The sequence below is a fragment of the Ascidiella aspersa genome, chromosome 8, assembly GCF_963924565.1.
Source record: "Ascidiella aspersa chromosome 8, kaAscAspe10.2, whole genome shotgun sequence".
NCBI lineage: Eukaryota > Metazoa > Chordata > Ascidiacea > Phlebobranchia > Ascidiidae > Ascidiella > Ascidiella aspersa.
The window spans coordinates 19,912,328-19,938,951 of NC_139454.1; the positions used below are offsets into that span (position 1 = coordinate 19,912,328).

Genomic DNA, 26,624 nt, shown 5'->3' on the forward strand with positions numbered 1-26,624 from the left:
ATACAATGAAAGGGTTTACGCAAACAAAAATATATATGCGACTAAAATTAAAAAAGAGAAAAAGTAAATAAAAACAACAACAAAAATATATATATTTTTTAATATTTATAATTTCTATACTTGGCAAATTTTTCAAGGTGGGGTCTTTAGTGGGTTGTTTAAAACCATATTTAGTAATAGTATAAATATCGCATGTTAAATACAATGAAGGCGTTTATGCAAACAAAAATGTGCATGTGATAAAAAGTGAAAAACAGAAAAAGTTAAAAAAAACCACAGAAAAAGGAGATATTTTAAGTTGAAACCCTTTTTATAATATCTATAATTGCTATGCTTGGCAAATTTTCAAGGTGGGGCCTTAAGTAGGTGGTTTAAAAACATATAAACACAGCAACAGGGTGGATAACTTAAATCCTGTGTATATTAACAGGCTCGAATATCAATGAAATATAACTAAACCATTTGGTCAATAAGTGTTGTTCTTCCACAAATTTAATCTCCATTCAATCCACTCATATACAAATGCAGAAATGCTGCTGTGCCCTACAAAGGTTTGCCCAATAAAGGCCTTGAAGAGCTTTTCTATAAGACGAGTTGAGCATGGCTGCCTAAAAAATAAAATTTAGATCAATGTAATATACTGCAATAATTAAATTATACACTGTCACTGAACAACTTTGTTTTTTACTTGCTAAACATAGTAAAATTTTCAAGTTACCGACTAGAACCACTACATGTCATCATGTCATAAAAATATGTTTTAGTCTGTCATTAATCACCACAAAAACATATTATTATGACATGTACTAAGTTTGTGGCAATGGATTCTATAAGCATAGCATTAGGAAATGTATTATTTATGTTACACTTTAACTGAATGACAGTGCAATGATTGCGAAACAAGTTCATTTTATTGTAATTGATATCTTCATAACCAACTAAAATTTAAAAAAAAAGTTCACTCTACTTTGAAACAAATTAAACCATTAAATAATTTCATACAAAAAAGAAATATGTGTGCCAGATTATTGTATTCGCCATTATGTGTTATTGAAATTTGTGCTTAAACTAGTGATACACAATCTAACCCAAAAAAGTTGCCCATTACTGGGATATGCAGACCAAACATTAGACACAACACATATAAATTAAATGTATTTACCACAAATTTAAAAATTGGATAAATGAACTTAAGATTAAGAAAAAGAAAATTTGAGTTTTTTTACCTTGTGATCTATACTCTTTTGTTGATTTCCACTTTTTTTCCCCATCTTACACTTTGCAGTTAAAATTCCTGTAAATAAATAAAAAAGTTATGTAAACTATATAATTTATTAAAGGTCCAGTAGCATTCCAAAGTACTACAGATTAAATTTTATATTTAAAGCTTCAAAGTAAGATTTAAACAATGGAAATGTAAACCGAAAATCAGTTTGTTTGGATGTTATAAATTGATAAATATATTTCGCTATTAAAATCATCGTCAGTATCTGAAAACATAACACAACATAAGTCAAGAAGTACGCTAAGGAAATATCAAAGTTGAAAGATTTTTTTAGGCGTAACACATATTCAAGTACCTCAGAAATTTTATAGAGATTGAAAAAACATAAATTGGTGAAAATGTTGGAATAATATTTACCATATTTTTTTACATATTCTATGATGAAAGGTTCTAAGCAAAAACTTATATATTGGTCAATTTTGAACAGCAATAGTTTTCCTCGCTGGCCGTTACATACAAAATAAAAGCCAAATGTGAATAAACTATATTAATGTAAAATATGTAAGTAAAATTTACTTACATTTTTAACCTTAATCGTCCATGAAGCAAGTAATTTTTGAAGTCGAAAAGAGCAATCGGTTGGCTGTCATTGATTGCCCTGAAACAAAGCAGTGTAATCTTAGTATCTTTAATATTATTAAATTGTTAAAAGCATACTTGATTGTTTAACAGAAAAATTAAATTTCTATTTAGGATAAAAAAACATACAAACCTTAAATGATTCATTTAATGCAATACTTTCATAAAGTGTAAAGCAACAAATCATCATGAAATAGTCTTTACAACTTTCATTGCTTTTGGATTTATGAATGAAATACCTAAATTCTGAAACAAAAATCCAAATTGTGACATACATTTTAGATTCTAAACCTGACAGTCTTGCACAGCTAATAAAACATTATTACTACACATTTATCAAAAAGCAAATTAAAGTATATATGTCACCACCATACACTTTATAGTATTTGTTTAACATAAATGTTAATAACTCGAAAGCCAAAAATACGCAAAACCGGCTTTAACTCTAATGCATAACTTAAAAAGTTCTAAGCTTTTTTTTCTGTTTGACGTTTCAATATCCCGCGTTCGTCACAGGCCAGTGCGTTGTTGTTCAGCGGACCGAATCAATTTCAAATACCTTATAACTTTATTTATTGAATGAACTTTATCTGTACACAGAAAATTGTTTTGAAACAAAAAATAATTACTATAATTAGTTAAAATATATCGTAAATCGAACACTTAATAAAGAATACTTACTGTTCGTCATATGTCAAACAAATTATTCTTGAAAAATATACAAGCTTCATGGCGATACAGCTTTTCTCTAGAAAAAATCCGTGCCGTAGATTGTTTTCATCGCGCGTATTTTTATTGCTGGCGCAATTTAAGTAGGTCATGGCGGCACAAGACCGCACAGCCTCGCTTTGTACTTTGGTACAAAGCTATAGGCAAGCTACATTAATGAAATCAAATATTGGATTTAATGGCGCGTTAAGCACACTAACCCGTATATTTATCATTTTCACATATGCCAAATAGTCCGAACAGATGTTAAGTTAGGAAACCATGATTTAAGTAATTTTGTTTATTGTGATCTGTTACGACCATATATGCGAACTTGTTAAATATTTGACGAAATCGATAGACGCAATCGCACAAAAAACAACCGCTCAGTGCTTTAAAATAACAATACCTCTCTCAACAACGTCTCATCACATCAACATAAATGGCTTAAGCTATAACTTTGCGAGAATATATCGAACTAAACATGTCTAACAATCAACATGTTAAAATATCAAGTGTTTAATCGTCAACATGTTTAAAATCGTTAATTGTGCTTAAAATCTCCCAATATTCTATGTTAAACACGTCAAAATATCAGGTGTTTAGCATAAAATCGTTCAGGTGTTTAGAATTTAAACATCAAAATTCAAATTAAACACAAAGGTGTTTAAATTAGGTGTTTAAGTGTTTAGATTTGAAACGTGCTTAGACCGTTTTGGTGTTCAAATTTAAACACCGTTCTGACAGTGTAGAATAATTTATTGTGGATAGTTAGGAAAAGTTGCGACATGCTCACGAATTCCCTTTGGTTTAACCATCTTGAAACTGATCATGCGCTTTTCGATCGACTGTTTCATATCACTTCATACACTTTTGTTGCCAATTATTGCTTGTTGGACATTTACCCAACAGTTTCACTCGTAATCGTTTCCGACACTTAAGTACACTGTCATTCGATTAAACACCAAAATTAAACACCTGAAAGGGGCGAAATGTCAGCACGTTTAAAATTAAACATGTTTAAATTTCAGGTGTTTAGACGTTTTGCCGTTTATTCGGTCAGGTGTTTAGGGCTAGTATTCAGTGTTTCCAAATCAATTCCACAAAAATTTCATTGGGTAAACCATTTTATTGTGCAAAAAAGGTGAAAAACAACACAAAAAGCTCAACACAGTGAAAGTTTCAAAAAATGTAAAACTTGGAAAAGAAAACTACACATTAAAAATTGAAGTGCTTACATTAAAAAGGAAAAGGAGTAGGATAACGGAAAACTTACATAATACACAAAATAACATGTTGGAAATGGAGACAATGAAAGTGTTAATGCAAACAAAAATATATATGCAACAAAAAATAAAAAAGTAAATAAAAACAACAAAAAAAGATATATATTTTTTAATATTTATAATTTCTACACTTGGCAAATTTTCAAGGTTGGGCCTTAAGTAGGTGGTTTAAAAACATACAAACACAGAGCAACTTAAAGTTAATTGATAACTTAAATCCTGTACATATTAACAGGCTCGAATATCAATGAAATATAACTTAACAATTTGTTCAAAAGTGCTGTTCTTCCGCTAAGTCTAATTTAACAGCCATTCCATCCACTAATATACAAATGCAGAAATGCTGATGTGATGTACAAAGGTTAGCCCAATAAAGGCCTAGAAGAGCTTTTCTTTAAGACGAGTTGAGCATGGCTGCCTAGAAAATAAAATTTAGATCAATATAATATACTGCAATAATTAAATTATACACTGTCACTGAACAACTTTTTTTTTTATTTGCCTAACATAGTAACAATTTGAAGTTACCATCCAGAACCACTACATGTAATGTCATAAAAACATGTTTTAGTCTGTCACTAATCACCACAAAACATATTATTAAGACATGCACTAATTTGTAGCATTAGGAAATGTTTTATTTATGTTACACTGTAACTCAAGGGTGGGCAACTTCTCCGGTTGGCGGGCCAGATATGGGAAAATGAAGTACTTGGCGGGCCGGATTAAGTGCTGCCAAATCTTGCATATTTTGTCGCATAATGGCCACTAATGTCCTACTTTACACACGGCCACACTTTCATTGCACATTAAACATACTGATTACTTCCCGACTTGAAGAAAAATAAACTAAGTTCAGAACTTAGTAAACCGAAAATCAGTTTGTTTGGAACTTAAAGGAATAAGATAACAATATTTCGCTACTAAAAGCATCATAAGTATAATGATTTTAGTTGCGAAATGTGGATCATTTAAGGCCGGAAGCTGTCTACGGGCCGTTGAAAATCCTGTATGTTGCCCGCCCCTGCTGTAACTGAATGACAGTGCAATGATTGCGAAACAAGTTCATTTTCATTGTAATTGATATCTTCATAACCGACTAAAATTAAAAAAAAGGTTCACCCTACTTTGAAAACAAATTAAATCATTATTTCAGACAAAAAGTAAATATGTGTGCCAGATTATTGTATTGGACATTATGTGCTATTAAAATTTGTGCTTAAACTAGTGATACACAATGTAACCCCCAAAAGTTGCCCATTACTGGGACATTCAGACCAGACACTATACACAACATATATAAATTAAATGTATTTTCCACAAATTTAAAAAAAATTGAGTTTGTTTACCTTGTGATCCATATTCTTTTGTTGATTTCCACTTGCACTTTGTCAGAGACTTTTATTTTCCCATCTTGCACTTTGCAGTTAAAATTGCTGGAAATAAAGAAAATTATGTAAACTATATAATTTATTAACGGGCCATTAGCATTCCAAAAGACTACAGATTAAATTTTACATTTAAAACTTCAATGTAAGATTTAAATAATGGAAATGATAAATTCAAACTAAAACAAAAAAAGCACCTCAGAAATTTTATAGATTAAAAAAACATCAAAATTGGCGAAAATGCTGGAACAATATGTAACATATTTTTTTACATATTCTATGATGAAAGATTCTAAGCAAAAACTTATATATTAGCCAATTTCGAAAGGCAATAGTTTTCCTCGCTGGCCGCTACATATGAAATAAAAGCCAAATGCGAATAAACTATTTTCATGTAAAACATGTAAGTAAAATGTAATTACATTTTAACCTTGATCGTCCGTGAAGTTGTTTTTGAAGTCGAAAAGGGCAATTTGTTTGCTGTCATTGATTTCCCTGAAACAAAGCAGTGTAATTAAGTATATTTAATAATAATAAATTGTTAAAAGCATACTTGATAGTTTAACAGAAAAATTAAATTTCTATTTAAAAGCATACAAACCTTAAATGTTTCATCTAAGATAATCCTTTAATGTGTACAAAGTGTAAAGCCATGAATCATCATGAAATAGTATTTTACAACTTTCATTGCTTTTGGATTGATGAATGAAATTCTGAAACAAAAACCCCAATTCAGTCACTTCATTTTCCAAGACATGGCTTTTGTAACATACATTTCAGATTCTCAACCTGACAGTCTTGCACAGCTAATAAAACATTATTACTACACATTTATCAAAAGTATATTAAAGTATATATGTCACCACTATACACATTAGTATTTGTTTAACATAAATGTTAGTAACTCGAAAGCCAAATATACGCAAAACCGGCTTTAACAGTAATGTATAACTTGTAAAAGTTCTAAGCATTTTCTCTGTTTGAGGTTTCAATATCCCGCGTTCGTCACACGCCAGTGCGTTGTTCAGCGGACCGAATCAATTTCAAATACCTTATGATTTATTATTGAATGAAATTTATATGTACGCAGAAAATTGTATTGAAACATAACATAATTACTATAAGTAGTTAAAATATATCGTAAATCAAACACTTAATAAAGAATACTTACTGTTTGTCATATGTCAAACCAGATAGGCTTGGTCAAACAATTTAATCTTGAAAAATATATAAGCTTCATTGCGAGACAGCTTTACTTAGAATAAATCTGTGCCGTAGATTGTTTTCATCGCGCGTTTTTTTATTGCTGGCGCAATTTAAGTAGGTCATGGCGGCACAAGGCCGCACAGCCTCGCTTTGTGCTTTGGTACAAAGCTATAGGCAAGCTACATTAATGAAATCAAATATTGGATTAAATGGCACGTTAAGCACACTAACCCGTATATTTATTATTTCCACATTTACAAAAATAAAATAATGCCAAATAGGCCGAACAGATTTTAAGTTAGGAAACCATGACTTAAGTCATTTTGTTTATTGTGATCTGTCACGGCCATATATGCTAACTTGTTAAATATTTGACGAAATCGATAGACGCAATCGTACATAAAACAACCGCTCAGTGCTTTAAAATAACAATACCTCTCTCAACAACATCCCATCACATCAACATAAATGGCTTAAGCTATAACTTTGCAAGAATGCATCGAATTAAACACGTCTAACAATCAACGTGTTAAAAATATCAAGTGTTTAATCGTCAACATGTTTAAAATCGTTAATTGTGCTTAAAATCTCCCAATATTCGTTGTTAAACACGTCAAAATATCAGGTGTTTAGCATAAAATCGTTCAGGTGTTTAGAATTTAAACATCAAAATTCAAATTAAACACAAAGGTGTTTAAATTAAGTGTTTAAGTGTTTAGATTTTAAACGTGCTTAGACCGTTTTGGTGTTTAAATTTAAACATCGTTCTGACAGTGTAGTAATTTCTTGCGTTAATCTCAACCCCTTGGGTAGTTTTTGCCACAAAGTTGTAGCGGTTTCTCCTGACTCAAACTTGCTTACGATTTTTTTATTAACGACCAGTTACATTAATTAAAAAAAAAATGCTTATGAGTACACTATGCACGGATCTGTAAGTAACTTTATCAAATGAATTGTAAAGCCAAAAAGGTCGAGTAGATCGACATCATCTTGATTATCAAGACGTTTCGATACGAACTTTTATCATCTTCACTTAATGTGTCTGAGAAGTAAATCAAAGTATCGCTTATAACAGGCGGGACGCAATTGTTATTCTCGGTTTCTATAATTGGAACTCCAACCGAAACGTCCTAATCAAGATGATGTCGATCTACTCGACCTTTTTGACTCTGCAATTCATCATCAAGCAATATTGCTGATTTTATCAGAACATTGACTTAATTTGTATCAGATCGACGAACGCACTGCATAAAACATTGCATAAAAATCGAAATAATACATTTTAATTAGGCAGCGCTAAATTAGGTTTAGCGAGAATTAATAACTCTTTTGGTGTAAACGAAGTGGTAAACCGACGCTTAGCCAGCAGATACCAGCTGACCATATCAGGGTTAATGTTTAAAACGAGAATACGTTAGCCAGTTTGTGTACTAAAAACAATAAAAAGACTATAGATTAAAAATCGTAGACTTCTCCAGGATAACGAATAAAAGCTTCCAGGTTTCAAAGTACACCAATAAACGGAGGGTTCTTGATCGTTTTCGCCTTGCGCTTGTATTGTGTGCAAGGTTCACTTCCTTGAGCGAACGGCAATAATGCTTCGAGGTCAAACTCTTACTCGTTCTACTCGCAGGTACCCGCTTGGAATCGACTCGTACCCACCAACGCCTTCCTCAACGAGTTCTCAAAAGCCCCCCTGGGTCACGTGCCAGATCGAAGGCCCTCGACCAATAGCAATCCAGCACGTAACATCATCGCGTGGGACGACACCACGTATGTTGCTTCACATTCAATTTGTTTTTATCGTCGTGCGAACCTTAAAAACAAAAACAACCTATGTTGGACTGGTTGTCTATCCCTGGCTATTCAAAAAATTACCAAATTTAATTTAATCTAAATTCCAGTTATATTGTAGTATTTTAACAACATTGAGTTGTATAAATGTTGAATTTGCCTAAATCTGTAGCTTTTACTTTTATTGGCACACACGTTCTACTGGTTTTTAGACTCAGATAAAAGTTTGAATAATTAGGGGCGGTTCCAGGAATTTATTTTAGAGGGGGAGGGCGTTTTTTTAAATTTTCTTAAAAATTTCAACTCTGATTTTAGTATAGTTGCTTAATTTCGCCGTAACGTAGGTGGATTAAAATGTGCGCCCGTTTTATCATAAAATACGTCAAAATTATAACCGCTCATGCCAAATTTAAAATTGCAACATTTTAATTTAACATCAAGGAATTTAAAGGTATAAGTAAAACAAATCTATAGTTGATACCTGAGACACTTTTTTGACTAAACATACTTTCCAAACTCTTCGTTTGGTAATATTTAAATTCAGCGTTTGTAACGTTAAGATAATATTGTTCCATCTAAACCAGTGTTTTCCAACCTTATTACGCGGCAAACTAAATACTAAGCGTGGGTTTAACAGCGAAAAACTACCAAGCGCGCGTATAACAGCGCTTTGACTGACCAATTCTATTCACTTACCTTTTTGGCAGGCAACAAAAAACAAAAAATTGGAAAAAATATTTTTAAATTTAATTAACATGAGTCATGTGGTGATATTGCATCCGCAATTTTCTGGAGTATTGGAGCAATATATTTCTAAAAAAATGCGAACTACTGGAGTCGGCGACCCAAACAAATCAAACGGCGACCCAGACCCAGTATGGGTCGCGACCCATCGGTTGAGAAACACTAATCTAAACAAAACCAGCAATCTCCAAGCCTCAAAAAAGCCGTTCGCACCCGAATCTAATGGCAACACAAATTACGGTCGCGAACCACTAGAAACACTGATTTAACTAAACCAGTAATCTTCAAATGTGGGCATCCGAAGCGTTCAAAATGTTACCAGCGTTGTTCTTATACTCACTGCGAAATCAAATGGCCACCCAATATTGTATTGCAGCTCATTGGCTAAGAAACACTAATCTAAACCAAACCAACAATCTCCAAGCCTTAAAAAAAGTCGTTCGCACCCGAAGCGTTTGATTCTTCTAAATAAATTTTAAACTACAGGTCAGTGATTCTCAACCTTTTTTAGAGCCAGAACCGCATTTCAAACCTATAAAGTTTGCAAGGAGCCGCATAAAAAACAACAGTAGGCATATAATTAAAAAACATTAAGAAAGAAATAAGAAAACAACAAAAATACATTAATCTAGCCTAGGCTAACTAATTAACACTGTTGAAACAGCTATTTATTATTGCCATAGCTTGTCGATCAAGACTAAATATATTATGACGTCACAAACCACAAAATTATTTTAAAGAGCCGGACGGAAGTACCGGGGAACACTAGTACTTCCCGGGAACAATTAGTACTTCGTACTCGGGATCCTTGCTGATTAAATTCATTCACTTTTCTTTTCTTTTACTTCCTTTATTGCAATTCTGCTACTGCTACTAACTAATTTTTCACTCCGTTAGTGAGAGCCGCAAAATGTACAGTTGAGAGCCGCATGCGGCTCTGAGAGCCGCGGTTGAGAATCACTGCTATAGGTACATAACTTACTAAACCGAAAATCAGTTTGTTTGGATGTTATATGATAAATATATTTCGCTACTAAAAGCATCATCATTATCTAAAAACTTAACACAATATAAGTCAAGAAGTACGCTAATCAAGTTTGTAGAGCTCTTCTGGCAAATGTAATTTTAAAATTAATTATTACATTTACATAAAACTTACATTTGCCAGAAGAGCTCTACAAACTTGATATTATGCCTGGCAGCAACAGCTTATATAAGTACGCTAATCGTTTGTTTTTTCCATTAGGATTCCGGCAGAATCTGTTATTCGAAAGAGAATTCTGATTACAGCGTTATTATTTGCTTGTAGTGATGACAGTGATGAAGACAACACAAGCCCGTTCAGCACACACAGCAACTACAGTGGTGCTAGCAAGAGCCCCTACAGCACCAACGCCAGCATGTCAAACTACGGTAAGCCACGCGTTTGAGATTATTAGATCAGGGTTTTTAAATTTATCGGATTAAAGCCGATAACCGATGCCAAGTGGTATTATCGCTACTCGTCTGATACTAGGGTGGTGTCGGTGCCGATCCGACTGCATCGTTTTCTACTTTGAAATTGTATGTTTTCAGTGAAGAAAAATATGTGCTGGTCATTTTTCTTGACTTTGAGTATTTATTTCTTGCGGTGAATGTAAAAGCTGCTTTCAAATTTAAATTTATTAAACACTTTAACAAAAATTATAAGTACTCATTAAACCATGTGTCCAGAACTTAACAAAGTTGAAATTTGTTTGTAAAGATGTATCGAACGTCTTTATTTGGCCGCGTTCAAACAAATATTTTGTTTTATTAGAAAGACTCTAAACGAGGTTGATTCGGGCTAAAAAGTCCTTATTAATGGGTTTAGAGTCGTAATTTTAATTTCGGCGAAAATGCCTGACTAAGAAAACCAAAAACCTTTCTCGCGTTTGTCGCAATAACTTTCGGCAGATCTGGCTTTTGAAGTTTTTTTTTGTTGCAACAAGACTATGACGTCACATTTTGTTTGTTCTTCTTTTAATGACGTCACAGGTGAACGCGTCCGCTTTGGGGCGCCCGAGATCGGATGGCCCCATTTCAGTTCGTCTGGTAAGGACTCCGGCATGACTATCTTACACTTATCTTATCTTTTTCGTGTAGAATGGAGATCAAAACCCATCTAGCAGTATATAGGTAGCATTTCGTGAATGTTTCGGATAATATTTTATTGATTTTCAACAGCAATTGGGATTTGTTTAAAACGTTCACGAAATGCTACCTACTTCTGTTTGGGCTTTACTATTCATTTTTTACGTCTAACTACAACCTTCAACCATTATGCTCTCTTTTTTGTGTCTTCTTGCCTTGTGTCTTTTTGGAACTGCTGCTGAAAAGCGATAACTACAACACCATCACAAAAATAACTCCAAAAACGACTGAAACCATTTACTCGTTTTCTGTTTTGCTTGGACTACCATTTAAAGGAAACGTTTTATTGAATAACACAATCTTGTTACTGTTCTGAAAAGGCTTTACTCTTTGGATGCTGTCAATCTTGTAGTTTACACCATTTCTCTCAACACAACTAACATTTAAACACGAAAAAACCTTAAATCTGTAACATATTTGGATAAAACAAGTGTGCTGTTTTGTATTTACTTAGAAGCACTAAAACAAGTAACAACATGCGAAAGATACAATAATAATGATAATAACACCGACATTGCCCTTTTTAACAATACACAGTTCAAAAGCATGTGTTGAGTTAAACAATAAAAAACTTAATAAATCACAGTAAAAGTCGCATGGTCGTTTTGCCAATTGTTTAACTAAATCATCAGTAATATTTAAAATTGCTTAATTTTTGGCAATAATTTAGGTATTGCACATATCCTATATAAAATATTTTTTTAGTTCTTTGAATTGTTCACATTTTATTTTAAGCCCAAGCGATTGGTAAAAAACAACATGTTTCGGCTTATAAGAGAAACCTAATAAAAGTTAGAAATTAATTATTCGTTGTATCATTTTAAAACAGCGCAACTTAATATGGCTTAATCAAACTAGTTGTCTAAATACCTTGAATACTAAATTTATACACCCGTAAAAAATTGTAATACTTTAAAACTATATATAAACTATCAGCACAAATAAACATATTTGCAAGATATCGTATTTAATATAGCATTTTTTAAAATGTAAATATTCATGAAATTAAGGAGCGTTATTAAACAAAATAGAGGAAATTAGGTGGCACTATATAAAGACAAATTGTATTGGATTCTTGACAAGCTTTTACACAACCGTGCTTCATCAGGTCAAAATAAAAATGAAAATAAGTTTCGTTCATTTTAAATTTTTCATTTCTACTTTGACCTGATGAAGCGCAGTTGTGTGAAAGCTTGTTGATAGCTCAATACACTTTGCCTTCATATAGTGCCACCTGATTACCCTATTTAGAATTAGACAAATTCTGCCATTTACAAAGAGTTATTAACCAAAAGCACCGTTTTCATGTTTTTAAATCCCCTTTAATAAGAATGTTATTCGAAACGTTCAAAATGATACCTGCTTCTGTATGGGCTTTGATATTCTTATTACGTCTCTTGTCTTACCTCCAACCATTATGCTCTAAATCGCCTTTCCTTTAAAACGCTTTGCGCGCCAAACAACTTAGAGGCAAAAGTCGATAAAAAAGCTTTGCATTGATCAGAGGACGAGATGTTACGACCAATATCGAGTCCACTTCTCTCAAGCCCCTTGATGAAAAGGCACTTTGGCTTTAGTCGCAGTTCAAACTCGATTGCTTACTCAGGTAAGATGGAAGGACGCCAACATACACACATTACAAACGTATATATCAGGGGTTGTTAACCTTTTTGGTATGTTTTACCCTCTTAACAAAAATAAATATAAAATTTACCCCCAATATATAAAGTAGTCCTAATTTATTAAAAAAAATATGTTAAGTCGGTTTTAGATTTGATAGTAACCAAGGCAGAGAAGCCGTTTCACATACATAGGTTAGTTCAAGAAAACGGAACCAGAATATTCAGAGATTGAATACATATCCGTGGATTTACCCCCTAAAACGACGAAATTTACCCCCTAGGGTAAATTTACCCCAGGTTAAGAAAGGCTGGTATATATTGTCATTTGGTTAGTAAGTTTAGCTACAGCCAGTTGAACAAATAATAATAACTTAATTAAAACCAACTCATGTGCAAGTAACACAATTTTGTTTTTTATTTTAGAGGTTTCTTTTTTTCCGATAAAATTAACCGTTTTTTTCTGATTGGTTTAAATTGGTTTTAAATGTGTGTTGCAATAAAGTTTTAAATAAATGCTTTTTCTGCTAAGACGAAAGATCCATACAAACACTATTTTTGGTATTCGTAATATGTGGACTAACGTTAGCGAAAAGTGTCATTAGTTTAACCGATCAGAAATATAATCTTTGCAAATGACTTTAACTTCTTCAGGAAAATATATGATAAAACATTGGACGTGTTTTACTTTTTCAGTAATAAATCACTTTTATTTGTTTTTGTTCAAGTTTTATTTAAACAACCTGCAACCAAAATGGCAAGAGATGCAGTTTTTCTTATACTTTTTGCAGTTTTTTGTTATAGACATAAAGGCAAAATCCATCTAATTGTGTGGTTGAAATATACTTGATTCTGATTTGTTCGTCTATACATAGTATTTTGTTTTATCTACAATATAATTATGAAGAGCCATTTAAACTCAATATTACCTTAAAAGGAAATTACAATCTTTGGGATATGATTCGAAAAAACTCTAATACACTCAAATTTTGGAACACACAACATATATTGAGTAAAAAACCCGAAGAGGTGCATAATCGTTGAGGTATACGGGAGAATCTGTTCATTGGACTGTTTTTAGGGTCAGGGTTGGAATTATTGTTGCAATTGGTGATAAAGTTGGAATTTGTAGGGTTAGGTATAAAATTGTTTAGATCATATTTAAATGGCTTTAGGCCAGCGGTTCTTAACTTTTCTAAGCATCGGAACCAAATTTGAGAAGTTGATTTAAAAAAAAACAGAGGCGCAAAAATATCAAAATTATTAACAACAAACCAAATCAAAGAAGCCAAAATGTTTCTTTTCCAATTTACTTCCTATTTTCTTCCTAAAGAAGGCAAGCTTTCTTCGAAAGTTATTTTGGCATCGCGGTATGTTATGTGCAGGGGCGGATCCAGTATTTTTGCTATTAGGGGGCATGGAAATTTTTAGATATGTTGTCACAAAGTTACATAATCAAACAATTAATCTAAAAACGCCTGCTGTTGTCGAGCGAACTCGTGTGCAATCATGCTTGTGATAAATCGTTTTGTTTTTTTAATCTTAATCAGAGCCGCTAAAAAGACGGTTAGGAGCCACATGCGGCTCTCGGAGCCGCGGTTGAGAACCACTGATTTAGGCCTTACATCGCTAGAGTTGTGATTCCGGCAGTCTAATGTTGATCTTATTCTGAATTATGCTTTTTATGAAATTAATGTTATTCAAATTTCAATATTATTTACAGGAATCCATTTTCGTTGCCTTCAGTAATACGAATCACATATTTGACACCATAACAGCAATTTAAACTTTGTAAAGCAATTTATTTATAACCACACTCGTAATTTTATTTTAGCTTTAAATGCACCAATCCCTGATTTGTAATGTACTTTGCAGTTTGTACAGATAGTAACAAAAAGATAATTTGATGGCGGACTCAACTAGAACTTTTGACAGACTCAAATTTAGTCCGCGGTCTCCGTGTTGAAAGAACGGATTTTTTCAATAAGCGATTGTTACGATACAGGGGGCATTCTTACAAACCATTAAACTTAAACACAGTTTTTTTGCCGCAGAGATGTCTAACAACTCCACTGACACGACAATTATGAGCGAAACAGGGTCAGTGGCCCGCGCACCCCAGTCTAACCCCTTTGGGTCGGGGGGTGGGGCCTGGAAAAAGGGCAGCGATGGGTCGACAGTCCACGGAAGCCTTGAAGACCTTCTTCAAAGCGATAACAACAGCGCAGCTAGCAAGTCGCTCGCTAGTCATGGGTCAATGTGGATGGGAACTGACGATGGAAAGTAAGTTATTTTTGATGTTAAAAAGGCATTTCTGGAGACGTAGTTTGTGCGTCTTTGTTGATGGGCGTGTTCAGTTTTTTTTTTGTTTTGTCACCGCTGAGAAATTTTAGGCCGCAACAAAATGGTGTAAGCAAGTCATTTTAAACACACTTAAGTCCCAGTCAAGTCATTTGTAAAAAACCTTTGAAGTCAAGTGTTTTGCAGGAATAAAAAGTCCCCAGGGTAATACTAGAGCAAGTTAACTCCAAAGTAGTCATTGTTATAAGAATAAAACGTTTAACTACTAAAATTGGTACACCTAAAGCCATTTTTCTAGTCTGCTCTGCTTGCGATCAACAGATTCGGCGAGTCTGCGATGGCTTTCGGTGTACTAATTATACGTAAGCCGTAATCGTTGGTCAAAAAGCAGCTTCGAAGGGCTAGATCTCAGTTATTAACACACATATGTGTGAATGTTTCATTGAATAACTACTAAAATTGGTTAACATGTGCAATAACTCAAAAAATACCAACAAACGCTATATATACAGAAAACCTATTGTATTACGTGCGAAATTGGTCATTATACCTCAATTTTGTTAAACAATATTTAATGAAAATACTTGGAAGTTATTGACACAATGACATAAGTCTAAGTCAAATTATTGACAAAAAGACTTCAAGTTAATTCATTTTAAGTCAATTTAAGTCAAATTCTGACATTTTGCCAAAAAAGACTTCAAGTCAAGTCATTTCATTTGGGTCAAAAGCAAGACAAGGTAAGGTATTTTCAAGTCATTTTTGTTATTTACATCCGCTTAGAATCAACGTCTACTCAACGATTGGGTCGCAACAAGAACCGAAGAGTCTTGTTCAACTGAACCACAATGCCTCCGTCCAATGTATCCTCTATCACGAGAGCCAGGTGAATTGCTACACACGATGGTTTGTTTGAAAAAAAATCCACTAATCAATTAAATTTTTACCTATAGTTACCAATATAAAGAATATACTTGTTTGCTGGAATGTTAGGAAATAGTTTAAAACAAAGGTAATGTATTGCAAAAAAGCTTATTTAAATGGCCTTGTTATTCCTCTAGCCTTAGAATTAACTGCAAACCGATTACTGGTTCAACTTTTGCCGCTCTTACTTATTGCTACTAACAAGTGTAAAGTTTAAAACAAGGCGGTCTCAACTTGTAATTTAAACGAAGCAATAGTAGTAAGACGTAGTTAGAATATCATATCCCATTCAGAAGTATTTTTTAGGTAGCGCGTTTCGAATATCTCTTAATTGTTTTCCAATATCATATGAAAATGCTACCTACTTCTTAATGGGCTTTAATATTTTTACTACATTCAACTTGGTCTTACGTTTCTTTGCCTTATGACCAGGTGTTCGTAGCCCTGAGCAACGGCGACCTCGTGATCTACTCACGAAGTAAAACAACGGGTCAGTGGAACTTTGACAGCAAGAAAGTAGTCGCTCTCGGTGAGACTAAATTGTAAACTTTTTGTAAATTTGAAAATGAGTTATTTGTATTATAAATAGGCATCCCCTCGGTGAGACAAAAATATGTGGTATCCAACTCAGTAATTCTTCAAACTGTGAACCTCGAGTAGGGATTTTTCGATTTCCGATACCTAAAATTTTATTCCGATACCGAGACGCGATATTTTTGAAAAGTATCGCAAATCCGACACCAAGTGACGTCATTGCTACGATCAAACAAGCACAATAGGTGCAACTGAAACATTGAAAGGCCCTTTTTCAAGAATATTAGTCCCAAATTTTCCTTTGACTTTAGATCTCCTTTGACTTAAGAACTCCTTTGACTTAAGAACTCCTTTGACTTAAGAACTCTTTTGACTTAAGAACTCCTTTGACTTAAGAACTCCTTTGACTTAAGAACTCCTTTGACTTAAGAACTCCTTTGACTTAAGAACTCCTTTGACTTAAGATCTCCTTTGACTTAAGAACTCCTTTGACTTAAGAACTCCTTTGACTTAAGAACTCCTTTGACTTGAGAACTCCCTTGACTTAAGAACTCCTTTGACTTAAGAACTCCTTTGACTTAAGAACTCCTTTGACTTAAGAACTCCCTTGACTTGAGAACTCCTTTGACTTAAGAACTCCTTTGACTTAAGAACTCCTTTGACTTAAGAACTCCTTTGACTTAAGAACTCCTTTGACTTAAGAACTCCTTTGACTTAAGAACTCCTTTGACTTAAGAACTCCTTTGACTTAAGAACTCCTTTGACTTGAGAACTCCTTTGACTTACCTACAGGTGTTAACCTACTACTTAAATTTTTTACCTTTCAAGTTTAAATGACTGCGTTTTATCGCAAATCATGGGTGAAAAAAAAAGTCCGATATTCATTTGGTATCGGATCGGCACCGATACCACCCTTGTATCGGAAGAGTACCGATACTACCACTTGGTATCGGGTATCAGCTCCAATCCGGTTTTATCGGCTAAAGTATTTGAGACTTGAATACGCACTATCCTTAAAAAATTTATAATGTTAAGGCATTGACATATAGTTCGTCGTATGTTAAGTTACTATATTGTTGTTCTGTTAAAGTATGCCGCGAAATATTTACGATGTTTAGTGCGTCGCAAGCTGATAAATTGGACCACTGATCTAACTTGTTTAGGCCAGAGCTCCGTTTTAGGGGTGTTTAAATTTTAGTTTAGACCTTTTCTAAGGGTCGAATCCTGGGGACCGCGAGGTCATGCACCTCCTATAAACTATATATGTTTTTGCCTTTGCGTGATTTTTTTCGTGCAACGCATTGCTGCCTTTAATACATTTTTTTTTCTACCAAATTCAACATTTGCGTAAGAGGTCGATGTAAATGATTCTTTAGGTTACTTGTCTTATGACGTAACTTTGTGACGTCAAATCTAAAAATTTACACTTACGCACGTTCGGATAGCGGAAGTTCTTTTAGGTTACTTATCTCATAACGTCACGTTATGACGTAGCCCCATGATGTCATTACCCTTCATGGCTAGCAAAAGATAAAATGTATGTAAATATATTATAACCTTTTGTTTTTGTTGCTTCTATTTTAGAAAGCTATCCTTTGTAGCATAACCGGTAACCTTTGACCTTTATTGATCCCAGGTACTTCACCTAACCCTATCACTAAGATGTTGGTGGTGGGAGAGAAGGACCTTTGGTGCGGATGCCAGAATCAGGTGATCATCGTCGATATGAAGAGCCACAACCGGAAGTCATTCTTCTCCGTCAGCCAGGACGTTAAGCGGCAGGTAGCCTTTAAGATAAAAATGTTTTTATTACTGTATCTGTTTTTCGTCGTCGTTTTTTTTCTTGTTACATTTATTGAGTTGTTCATAGCCAAAACGACAAATACTTTCGAAAAACAATAGAACAAATAGATTTGGCAACGCTTTATGTCGTTACGAAACGCAGGCCATTCCCCAATCTATGTTAGTAACCATTTCTCCATGTTGCTCATTTATACAAATTTATGAAACAATAGTTGATGAATAACTGGAGGTAACTAAACTACTTGACGCTAAAGCAAATTTTGACTTAAAAACTCAAAAAAACTTTGAACGCTTTTGCATTTATTTTTCTTGCTTGAGCAATGAGCATAGTAATGACGTCATTTGGTAGCGGATCGGAACGCGATACTTACTTTTCCGAAATATGTGTTATCGCTATCGGAAAAAAATCTCAAGTATTCCACATCCCTTGCAACAATCTAGTAGCAACAAAATATTAATGGAACAAAGGCACATTACCATAATTTATTAGCTTGATAATAAATTGCAAAGCCAAAAAGGTCGAGAAGATTGAAAATATCTTGATTATTAAGACGTTATTTTGAGTTGTGACATTAGCTGAAGATGATACAAGCTCGTATTGAAACGTCTTAATAATCAAGATGATGTCGATCTACTCGACCTTTTTGGCTTTGCAATTTATTTTCAAGCTACATTACAGATCCGTGCATAGTGTACCCAAATACTTTATTACGTGTTAGTTTTTGCCTGCATATTATCACGTATTTTCGTTGTCTCATAGATCTACTGCATGGTTTCATGCGGCTACGGCGTCTGGGTTGCTCTGGATCGCAAGGCTCACATAAAGCTCTACCACACCGTCACGCATGAGTTCATCGCCGATCTGGACGTTGCCCAACCAGCCGGAAAGATGCTGGCCAGTAAGAAACCAGCATTTTATCACGTGACCTTTTCGCGCGCTAGCTTTTAAATTTTTAAATTGGTTTATTTCCTTTAATATTCCTCGCAATTTGACGACCAAAACCACAGTATTGAGTGGTTTTAGATGATTCATTTGGACCGTTCATATAAATAATGGAAATCAGATGGCATTGTTCATCGATAAATTGTATTAAAATCCTTACAAGCTGTTCCACAACCGTGCTTTGTTATGTCAAAGTAGAATATACAAAAATCTAAATAATGTAGTAGGCTTCAAAGGAAAATGTTTTGATTGTTTTCAAAACCATATAATCAATGTGTTTGTACTCGTATAATGTCTGTTATCCATTTTACTAGTTTTAACATTCCTCGACAGTTTCGATTGCCGAGAATTTACAGGATGTATGAAATAATAGCGTCATGGTTGTTTTTCGATTCGCTCCTGAACCTGCGTAGCTCGATTGGGAGACCGATGGTCCCAGTATGACGGAGGTCGTGAGTTTGAACCTCACAACAAACTAGTTTTACGAACAGGATGCAGGCAACAGTGCTATGGTTGTTTCTAGACTTGCTCCCCTCTGAACCTGTGTAGCTCAGTTGGTAAAGCGACGGTCCCGGTATGGCCGAGGTCGTGAGTTCGAACCTCACCGCAGTCTATGTGTTTTAGCCTCACCTTGCTTACATCATTGATCGACTGATTCGGTTACTCTTAATTGCTCCGCACGTTGTTTTAAATTATCCCGAAAAATGTGTGGTTAAACTAGCCCAAAGCGACAGAGCCTATTTAAAGCCTTTATATGTATCAAAAATGGCGTCAGGGTTGTTTTCTCGACTTGCTTCTCTCTGACCCTGTGTAGCTCAGTTGGTAGAGCTACGGTCCCGGTTTGACCGAAAGTCGTGAGTTCAAACCCCTAACCTTGCTTACATTTTATTGATGGACTGATACGGTTACCCTTTTTTAAATTATTTCAAAAAAGTGTGGGGCTGAACTAGCCTACGGCGACAAAAGCAATTTGAAGCCTGTTAAATTCTAGCAAACATTAAACTTCAGGTTCGGACGCCATCATCCGTCAACACAAAGCCGCCTGTCTGCGCGTCACCTCGCTTCTGGTGTGTAAGGACCTCTTGTGGGTGGGAACCAGCGCCGGCGTCGTCCTCACGTTGGCGCTACCGAGCATCACGGCCAGCACCAACTCCCTGCCCCTTCCAATCATGCCAGTCGGCCTCCCGTACGGCCACACAGGCCACGTTAGGTTTCTGACATCCATTGAAGTGGTCGAGAAAGAAACGACGCCGACTCGGGGTAAGGTTAGGTATTTGCAGCCATGAAATAAGTAAAGAAAGCAGCACTCTGTGCGATTTTTTCAATGGTTATGAATCGAGCTCACAGTGTTGTACGTTCCAAAGTGACTTCGCTGTTAAAACAAGTAAATTTCCTGTCTAAGTCATTAGTTTCTACGTCATTTTCAATAAATAACAAATCAAGTCGTTTGCAAAATAACTCTAGTCAATATCAGTCATTTTTAATAAATAACAAACCAACTTCCAATCCAAGTCATTGGTTGCCCAACTTAAGTCATTTGCAAAATAACTATAGTCCAATTAAAGCAATTTTCAATGAATAGCAAGTCAAGACGTTTGCAAAATAGCTTTAGTCCAATATTAGTCATTTTCAATAAATAACAATTGAATTCCTAGTCCAAGTCATTGGTTGCCCAAGTCAAGTCATTTGCAAAATAACTAAAGTCCAAGTCAAATCATTTTCAATGAATAACAAGTCAAGTCATTTGCAAAATAAAATAACTATAGTCCAAGTCAAATCATTTTTAATGAATAACAATCCACTCCCAGTTCAAGTCATTAGTTACTCAAGTCCAGTCATTTTCAATAATCTCATTAGTTACCAAAGTCCAAGTCAAGTCGTAACTTGAATTCCTATATGAATATGGTATCGGATCTGCGCCGATACTACCACTTAAAATCGGGTATCGTATCTGATCCGATATTATCGGACAACCCTAGTGTATGGTTTACTGTGATCAGCCGTGCTGAAGTGCACTGATCAACGATTACGGCATACTCATAATAATATCCTGAGTGTCTTTGAATGTTTATTACCGAAATCAGTTGATCTAACCAGATCCTGGCAATATCTTACTGTTCCAACTTGTTTGAACAGACTATGGTTTAAAAACAAAGAAATATATTTTTCTCATTAATATAACAAATAAAGCCAAATACGAAGCAAAAATGTTTGCAAATCAAATATTTTGCCATTGACGACGACTGTGACGTGCGGTTAAACGGGTTATCCCTGTAAACTTCCAGGAAGTTTACTTCGAAAAGTCTTATTGCCGAAATCAGTTGGCATAATCAGCATAATCATTATTGTAGTGCAAGCAGCAGTTAGGCCAACTGATAATGGCCTTTCTAAAGGCACTTGGTATATTGCCGACTTACAGTGATATACAACCACGTTTCTTTGCTTCAGTTTACAGCAGAAGGCCTTCACTTCCAAAGAGGAGATCTTCCAACACTTGCGCAATTCCTCAGCAATCGAGAACCACAACTCTTGTTATCAGTGGTGGAGACGGGTAAGCTGATAAGTTGAGCGGATGTCTGTGTTGATAGGTGTACCCTGGTATCGGGTATCGGCACTGATCCGATAATATCGGACACACATGATAGTGACGTAACCAACAAGTACCCTCTTAATCAAAACATCGTAACCCATAAAGCAGTAGTTCCCAAACTCTTAACCCACAAATCGTAACCCATAATGAAGTGGTTCTCAAACTCGTTTAGCTGGCAGCACAGTAAAACAATTACAGAATATTTTTTTTTCTTGTTTGATAGTTTATAACTTGACAATCGCCCGGTAAACACTGCTAGGCAATAGATAAATAATGTAATATTTCCAGTTTTTTAAGAGTTAGTGTGCATTTTCGCATGTTGATTTACAATACAAATAGGTTATGTTTGAAATAACAAAATATTTCGCGGAACACATGACAATCTCCGGAGGTACACAGTTTGACAATCACTGCCTTAAAGCCTAATAGCTACGCTTGAAACTTAGGTATGAGGACTTCCGAATGAACTCCGGTACTGAGGCGACCGCTGGTCGGGTGGACAGCACCAACCATATGCTAGTGTGGAAAGTCTAACTCAACCCATAGAGGTAGGTCTGCTTTGTCTGCCCCTATCTTGTTTTGATTTGTGATCAAAAATGTTTTAGTGTGTTCAAATGGCCCTGACACACGTTTTGCTGTATTTTTGTGCCAATAGAACATTATTAGTTGTGTTTATTTATTGGCTTTAACTAGGAACACACAGTAACACCTATAAAGCAACAATATGTTAAGCGGAAATGTCTATAATACCATAATTAAGACTAACGACATAATTTAGTCAAATACGCAGTAATATCCACTACAGAATAATATCTAAACCTTTTGGAATAAGACCTAAACCTGTCGAACTAATACCTGGACCTGTAAACCTGTCGGAATAATACCTGAAGTAGTCGGAATAGGAACTAAACCTGTCAGAATTGAACCTAAACCTGTTAGAAATAAACCTAAATTTGTCGGAATTAGATCTAAATTTGTCGGAATAAGACATAAACCTGTCGGAATGGAACTTAAACCTGTCGGAATAAGACTCAAACCTGTGAGAATAAGACTTAAACCTGTGAGAATAAGACCTGAAGGCTGAACATGTCGGAAGAAGATCTAAATGAGGCGATTAGCGCCGCCGTTCTGGCATTTGAGCGCCGTCAACGAGAATTTTTGTTGAACCAATGACAAAATGGCAAACAATCTTTAATAAAATCAAGACCAAAAGTTTGCTAAGCCCTGTAGTAAAATAATAATCGATGATAATTAAATGTGCTTTTTCAGAGCCAATCAACTGGTGAAAAGCCAACGAGCCGCTAGCTGGGGCAAGAGAGTACGGTAGTCGTGGAGCGGGCGGAAAAGTCCCCAAACAGCAACCAAACTGGCACATATTTTTCTTTGACTTTTTTTTACAAGATTGTCGCTGGACGGTTGATCAAAGGTTGCACACTAAACTAACTTGTCTTTTTTGCTCGTTTATTGCCGTTATTCTATTTTGTACAGCTTGTTCTTCGCTATTTAACGTAGTTTGCGCTTTGCGCGGTCCCGGTATGTCCAAGGTCGTGAGTTCGAACCTCACCACAGGCTAGTTTAACGAACCTGATGCAGCGGGCAGCGGTGCTATCGTTGTTTCTCGACTTGCTCCCCTCTGCGCCTATATAGCTCAATTTGTAGAGCGACTATCCCGGTATATCTGAGGTCGTAAGTTCGAACCTCACCATCGGCTAGATTTTTATAGCCTTGCTTAGCTTGCATGAAAATCCTAAATAGGCCGACTGATTTCGGTAATACCAATTCATCAGAGCTGGACCACAGTTCTAAGTCAATGTTGGAGGTTGTCGATCGAAAAAAAAACACTATTTTAAGTATTTTGTCAAATATTAAACTCTTGGTCCACAAAGTGCATTTTCGCTGAGGTATTTTTTTCGCATTTTTAAACAGATTCAAATGTTAACCGACAGTGTTTTTTTTGAGAATTTGTTTTCATTGAACAAAAAATGAGTTTTGTTTTGTTATTATCTTAAACCGTTTGGTTGAACGTGATTTGTTAAGTTATTGGGCTACTTTTTCCACCTTATCTGATCACTTAAGTAAAAACTGCTGTCACCATTCAATGGTTCTACTTTAAACCGGATTTTTTTCCTTCAAACCAAAATCTAAACTCACAAATAGCTTAGTAATTGAAAGATGCCTGGGTAAATAAGTTCTGACAAAACTTAGTTTTAGCTTTTGTAACTTAAAGGAAGTTTTATTATTGGAGTTGAAACTACCCGTGTGGCGAACAAGTCATTTTAAATTACCTAATTTTAAGTCGTCTTTTTAAATAAATAGTAAGTCCATAAGTTTGCATGAGTCCCAGTTAAGTCATTATAGAGCAAGTCAACTTCAAGCAATTTCCTTGTTGTAAAAAGTAATCGTTAAATGATTGAAATTAGAAAACTTGTCGGATTAAAAGTAATTTAAAATAAAGGAACAAAATCAAGATAAATAAACCAATTTTCCAAAAAATTGCTTAAAAAACATCTTATTTCAAGCCAATTATTTGTCCAAAAGACTGAAGTCAAGACTTGTACAACACCGCAAGTCACTAAGCATTGCTTTGAAACCCTGTGAAACACGGCCACTCACGGCATCTGCATGATTGGCTTGAGGTTTCAAACGCACTTTTTGTACGCTTCTCTTTTTTTCACCAATCGAATATTGTTCTTCCACCGTGCAACTTTCATTCCGAACGTATTCCTATTCAACTCGCTCAACGCTTACGTCGCCCGAATCGCCGTCTCTTACGATTCTTTGTCGTTCGTTTTTTTCTTTCGTCGTTGGGTTTTATCGCGAATTATTTTTGTCGTTCTCTTTTTTCCTGTTACTTGTTTTCTATACTGTTGTCGCCTGCTGTTTTTTCTTTGTCTGTCCGCTTTTTTTCCTACCGCGGACCAGTGTCGTGTTCTATCGCCGTTTAAAATTCACTAAATCTATTTGAAAATTACAAATTTCCTCTCCCGATGCGCTTATCGAGATATATTAGAGAGTGTAGCAGGCACGGTTCTATGGTTGTTTTTCGACTTGCTCCTCTCTGAGCCTAGGTAGCTCAGTTGGTAGGTCCCGGTATGAACGAGGTCGTGAGTTCGAACCTCACCACAGGTTAGTTTTTCGAACAGGATGCCGTAGGCAACGGTGCTATGGTTATTTCATTACTTGCTCCCCTCTGGACCTGTGTAGCTTAGTTGTTAGAGCGACGGTCCGGTATGACTGGAGGTCGTGAGTTCGAACCCCCCTGCAGGCTACATGTTTTTCTAACCTGCCATGCTTGCAGTTGATGGACATTCGGTGAGTGTGCAAGGTCTTTCGGTGTATTAATGATACCTTAGCCATAATCGTTGGACAAAAAGCAGCTTCAGATGGGCTAGGTCACAGTTGTTAACTACGTATATGTTTGTATCTTTAATTGTATATTTTACGGTTTAGTGGCGAAGCAATTGCTGATACGATTAACATAACCTGATAAACATTGTTCACATTATGTTAACGAACCGAAATTATCGATTCTTCACATACGGCATTGTGCGTGGAGCCGTTCAGGTTTTATTTTCGAAGAAATTCCATTGCAAGGAATGTACAGGTCAATGCTGCGCAGTTTTGAGGTTCTACAAATTGTTTTATGTGACTCATTTAGCCAAAGAGTTTTCTCCGAATTTATGAAGATAATTATACCGCATTTAGTCAACAGTATAGCCCCTTTTAACTTGTTTTACCCACTGTGGTGTTTTGATTAAAAATAACCGAACCAGAATAATGTATTGTTTTTACAATCTTTTTGAAGAGCACGGTTTAATAAGCTCCACATAACACCCATATTGATGTTCCCCATCTTACAAACTCACTTAGTTGTGTCCCCCGCAAACGACTACCTCACCTACTCTGCCGTGGAAAAATCACCCCACGGTAACATACTTTATGCGATATTTAACTACTGTTTTTGAAATGCAACTCGCAAGATAAGTTTGCCACTCCTCAGTAGCAATTTTATGTGGCAAACAAACAAAGGCGACATTTTGCAAGCAGTGGCGGATCCAGGGCTTGTAGATAGAATCTGGTCGTGTCTTTCCCAAAATATATTTCAGACCGACTTTTATTGTAAATACATTTTTTCGAGATAAGCGCGAATATTTATCCCTTTTTCCACCTTTTTCATATAGCCTAGGTACCCATTTAAATTGAAAAGTTTTGCTAATTGATTTATGGCGTAACTTTGTGACGTTGTCTCTAAAATGTTTAAACCCCAACAAAAATCCCTAGATCAGCTACTGTTTGCAAGTCAGTGTTGTCAACCACTTGGTCACAACCCGAAATTTGGCTCACCGTGTGTTTTTTTTTGGGGGGGGGGTCGATAAAAAGCGACTTTTTTTCTTCCAACCATGAACTCTATACGTACTATAAACAACCTTGTGTTTTATTAATGAAATTTTCATTTAGTTTGTGTCGATAAATCGCACTTTTTCACTAATTTGCGTAATGTTGACGCATGAAAATTAATGCATCAAGACTTTCGTCAGTCATTTTGATTCCGAATTTTATCACAAACAGCTTCATGGCTGAGAAAAGCATCTAAGGCTCAACTGATGTTTGCTGAATTGTTAGCCAGTCGATGACGAAATAGAAATAAACTGCTTGAAGTTTTGGCGCTTTTGTGACTTACTTAAGTCTTTCAAAATGACTTGGGTTGAACTAAAGTCGAATGAGTTTACCCAACTTTAATGACCTAA

At 35.2% G+C, this 26,624-nt stretch overlaps 1 protein-coding gene and 1 long non-coding RNA gene across 4 annotated transcripts in view; one reads left to right on the forward strand and one right to left on the reverse strand.

The window, feature by feature from the left end:
• LOC146136759 (uncharacterized) overlaps positions 1-24,860 on the forward strand; it is an 84,531-nt gene extending 59,671 nt beyond the window's left edge. Inside the window, exons 16-28 of one of the 3 annotated variants that reach the window (XM_083395998.1) lie at positions 8,086-8,225; positions 10,300-10,403; positions 11,007-11,063; positions 12,667-12,768; positions 14,836-15,064; positions 15,866-15,968; positions 16,439-16,535; positions 18,177-18,322; positions 19,104-19,242; positions 20,295-20,556; positions 21,748-21,837; positions 22,323-22,424; positions 23,146-24,860. In XM_083395998.1, the coding sequence (XP_083252124.1) occupies positions 8,086-8,225; positions 10,300-10,403; positions 11,007-11,063; positions 12,667-12,768; positions 14,836-15,064; positions 15,866-15,968; positions 16,439-16,535; positions 18,177-18,322; positions 19,104-19,242; positions 20,295-20,556; positions 21,748-21,837; positions 22,323-22,410 (1,557 nt within the window). In that variant the 3' untranslated portion in view covers positions 22,411-22,424; positions 23,146-24,860. Of the gene's footprint in view, positions 1-8,085; positions 8,226-10,299; positions 10,404-11,006; positions 11,064-12,666; positions 12,769-14,835; positions 15,065-15,865; positions 15,969-16,438; positions 16,536-18,176; positions 18,323-19,103; positions 19,243-20,294; positions 20,557-21,734; positions 21,838-22,322; positions 22,425-23,145 lie in introns of all 3 variants that reach the window. The other 2 variants (XM_083395997.1, XM_083395999.1) reach the window with 2 other exon arrangements.
• LOC146136760 (uncharacterized) lies at positions 201-1,884 on the reverse strand. Its single transcript, XR_014501613.1, has 3 exons — positions 1,806-1,884; positions 1,227-1,294; positions 201-608 (listed from the first exon to the last, which is right to left on the reverse strand). It is a non-coding gene; the product is annotated as an uncharacterized LOC146136760 (long non-coding RNA).
• Positions 24,861-26,624: the final 1,764 nt, after the last annotated feature.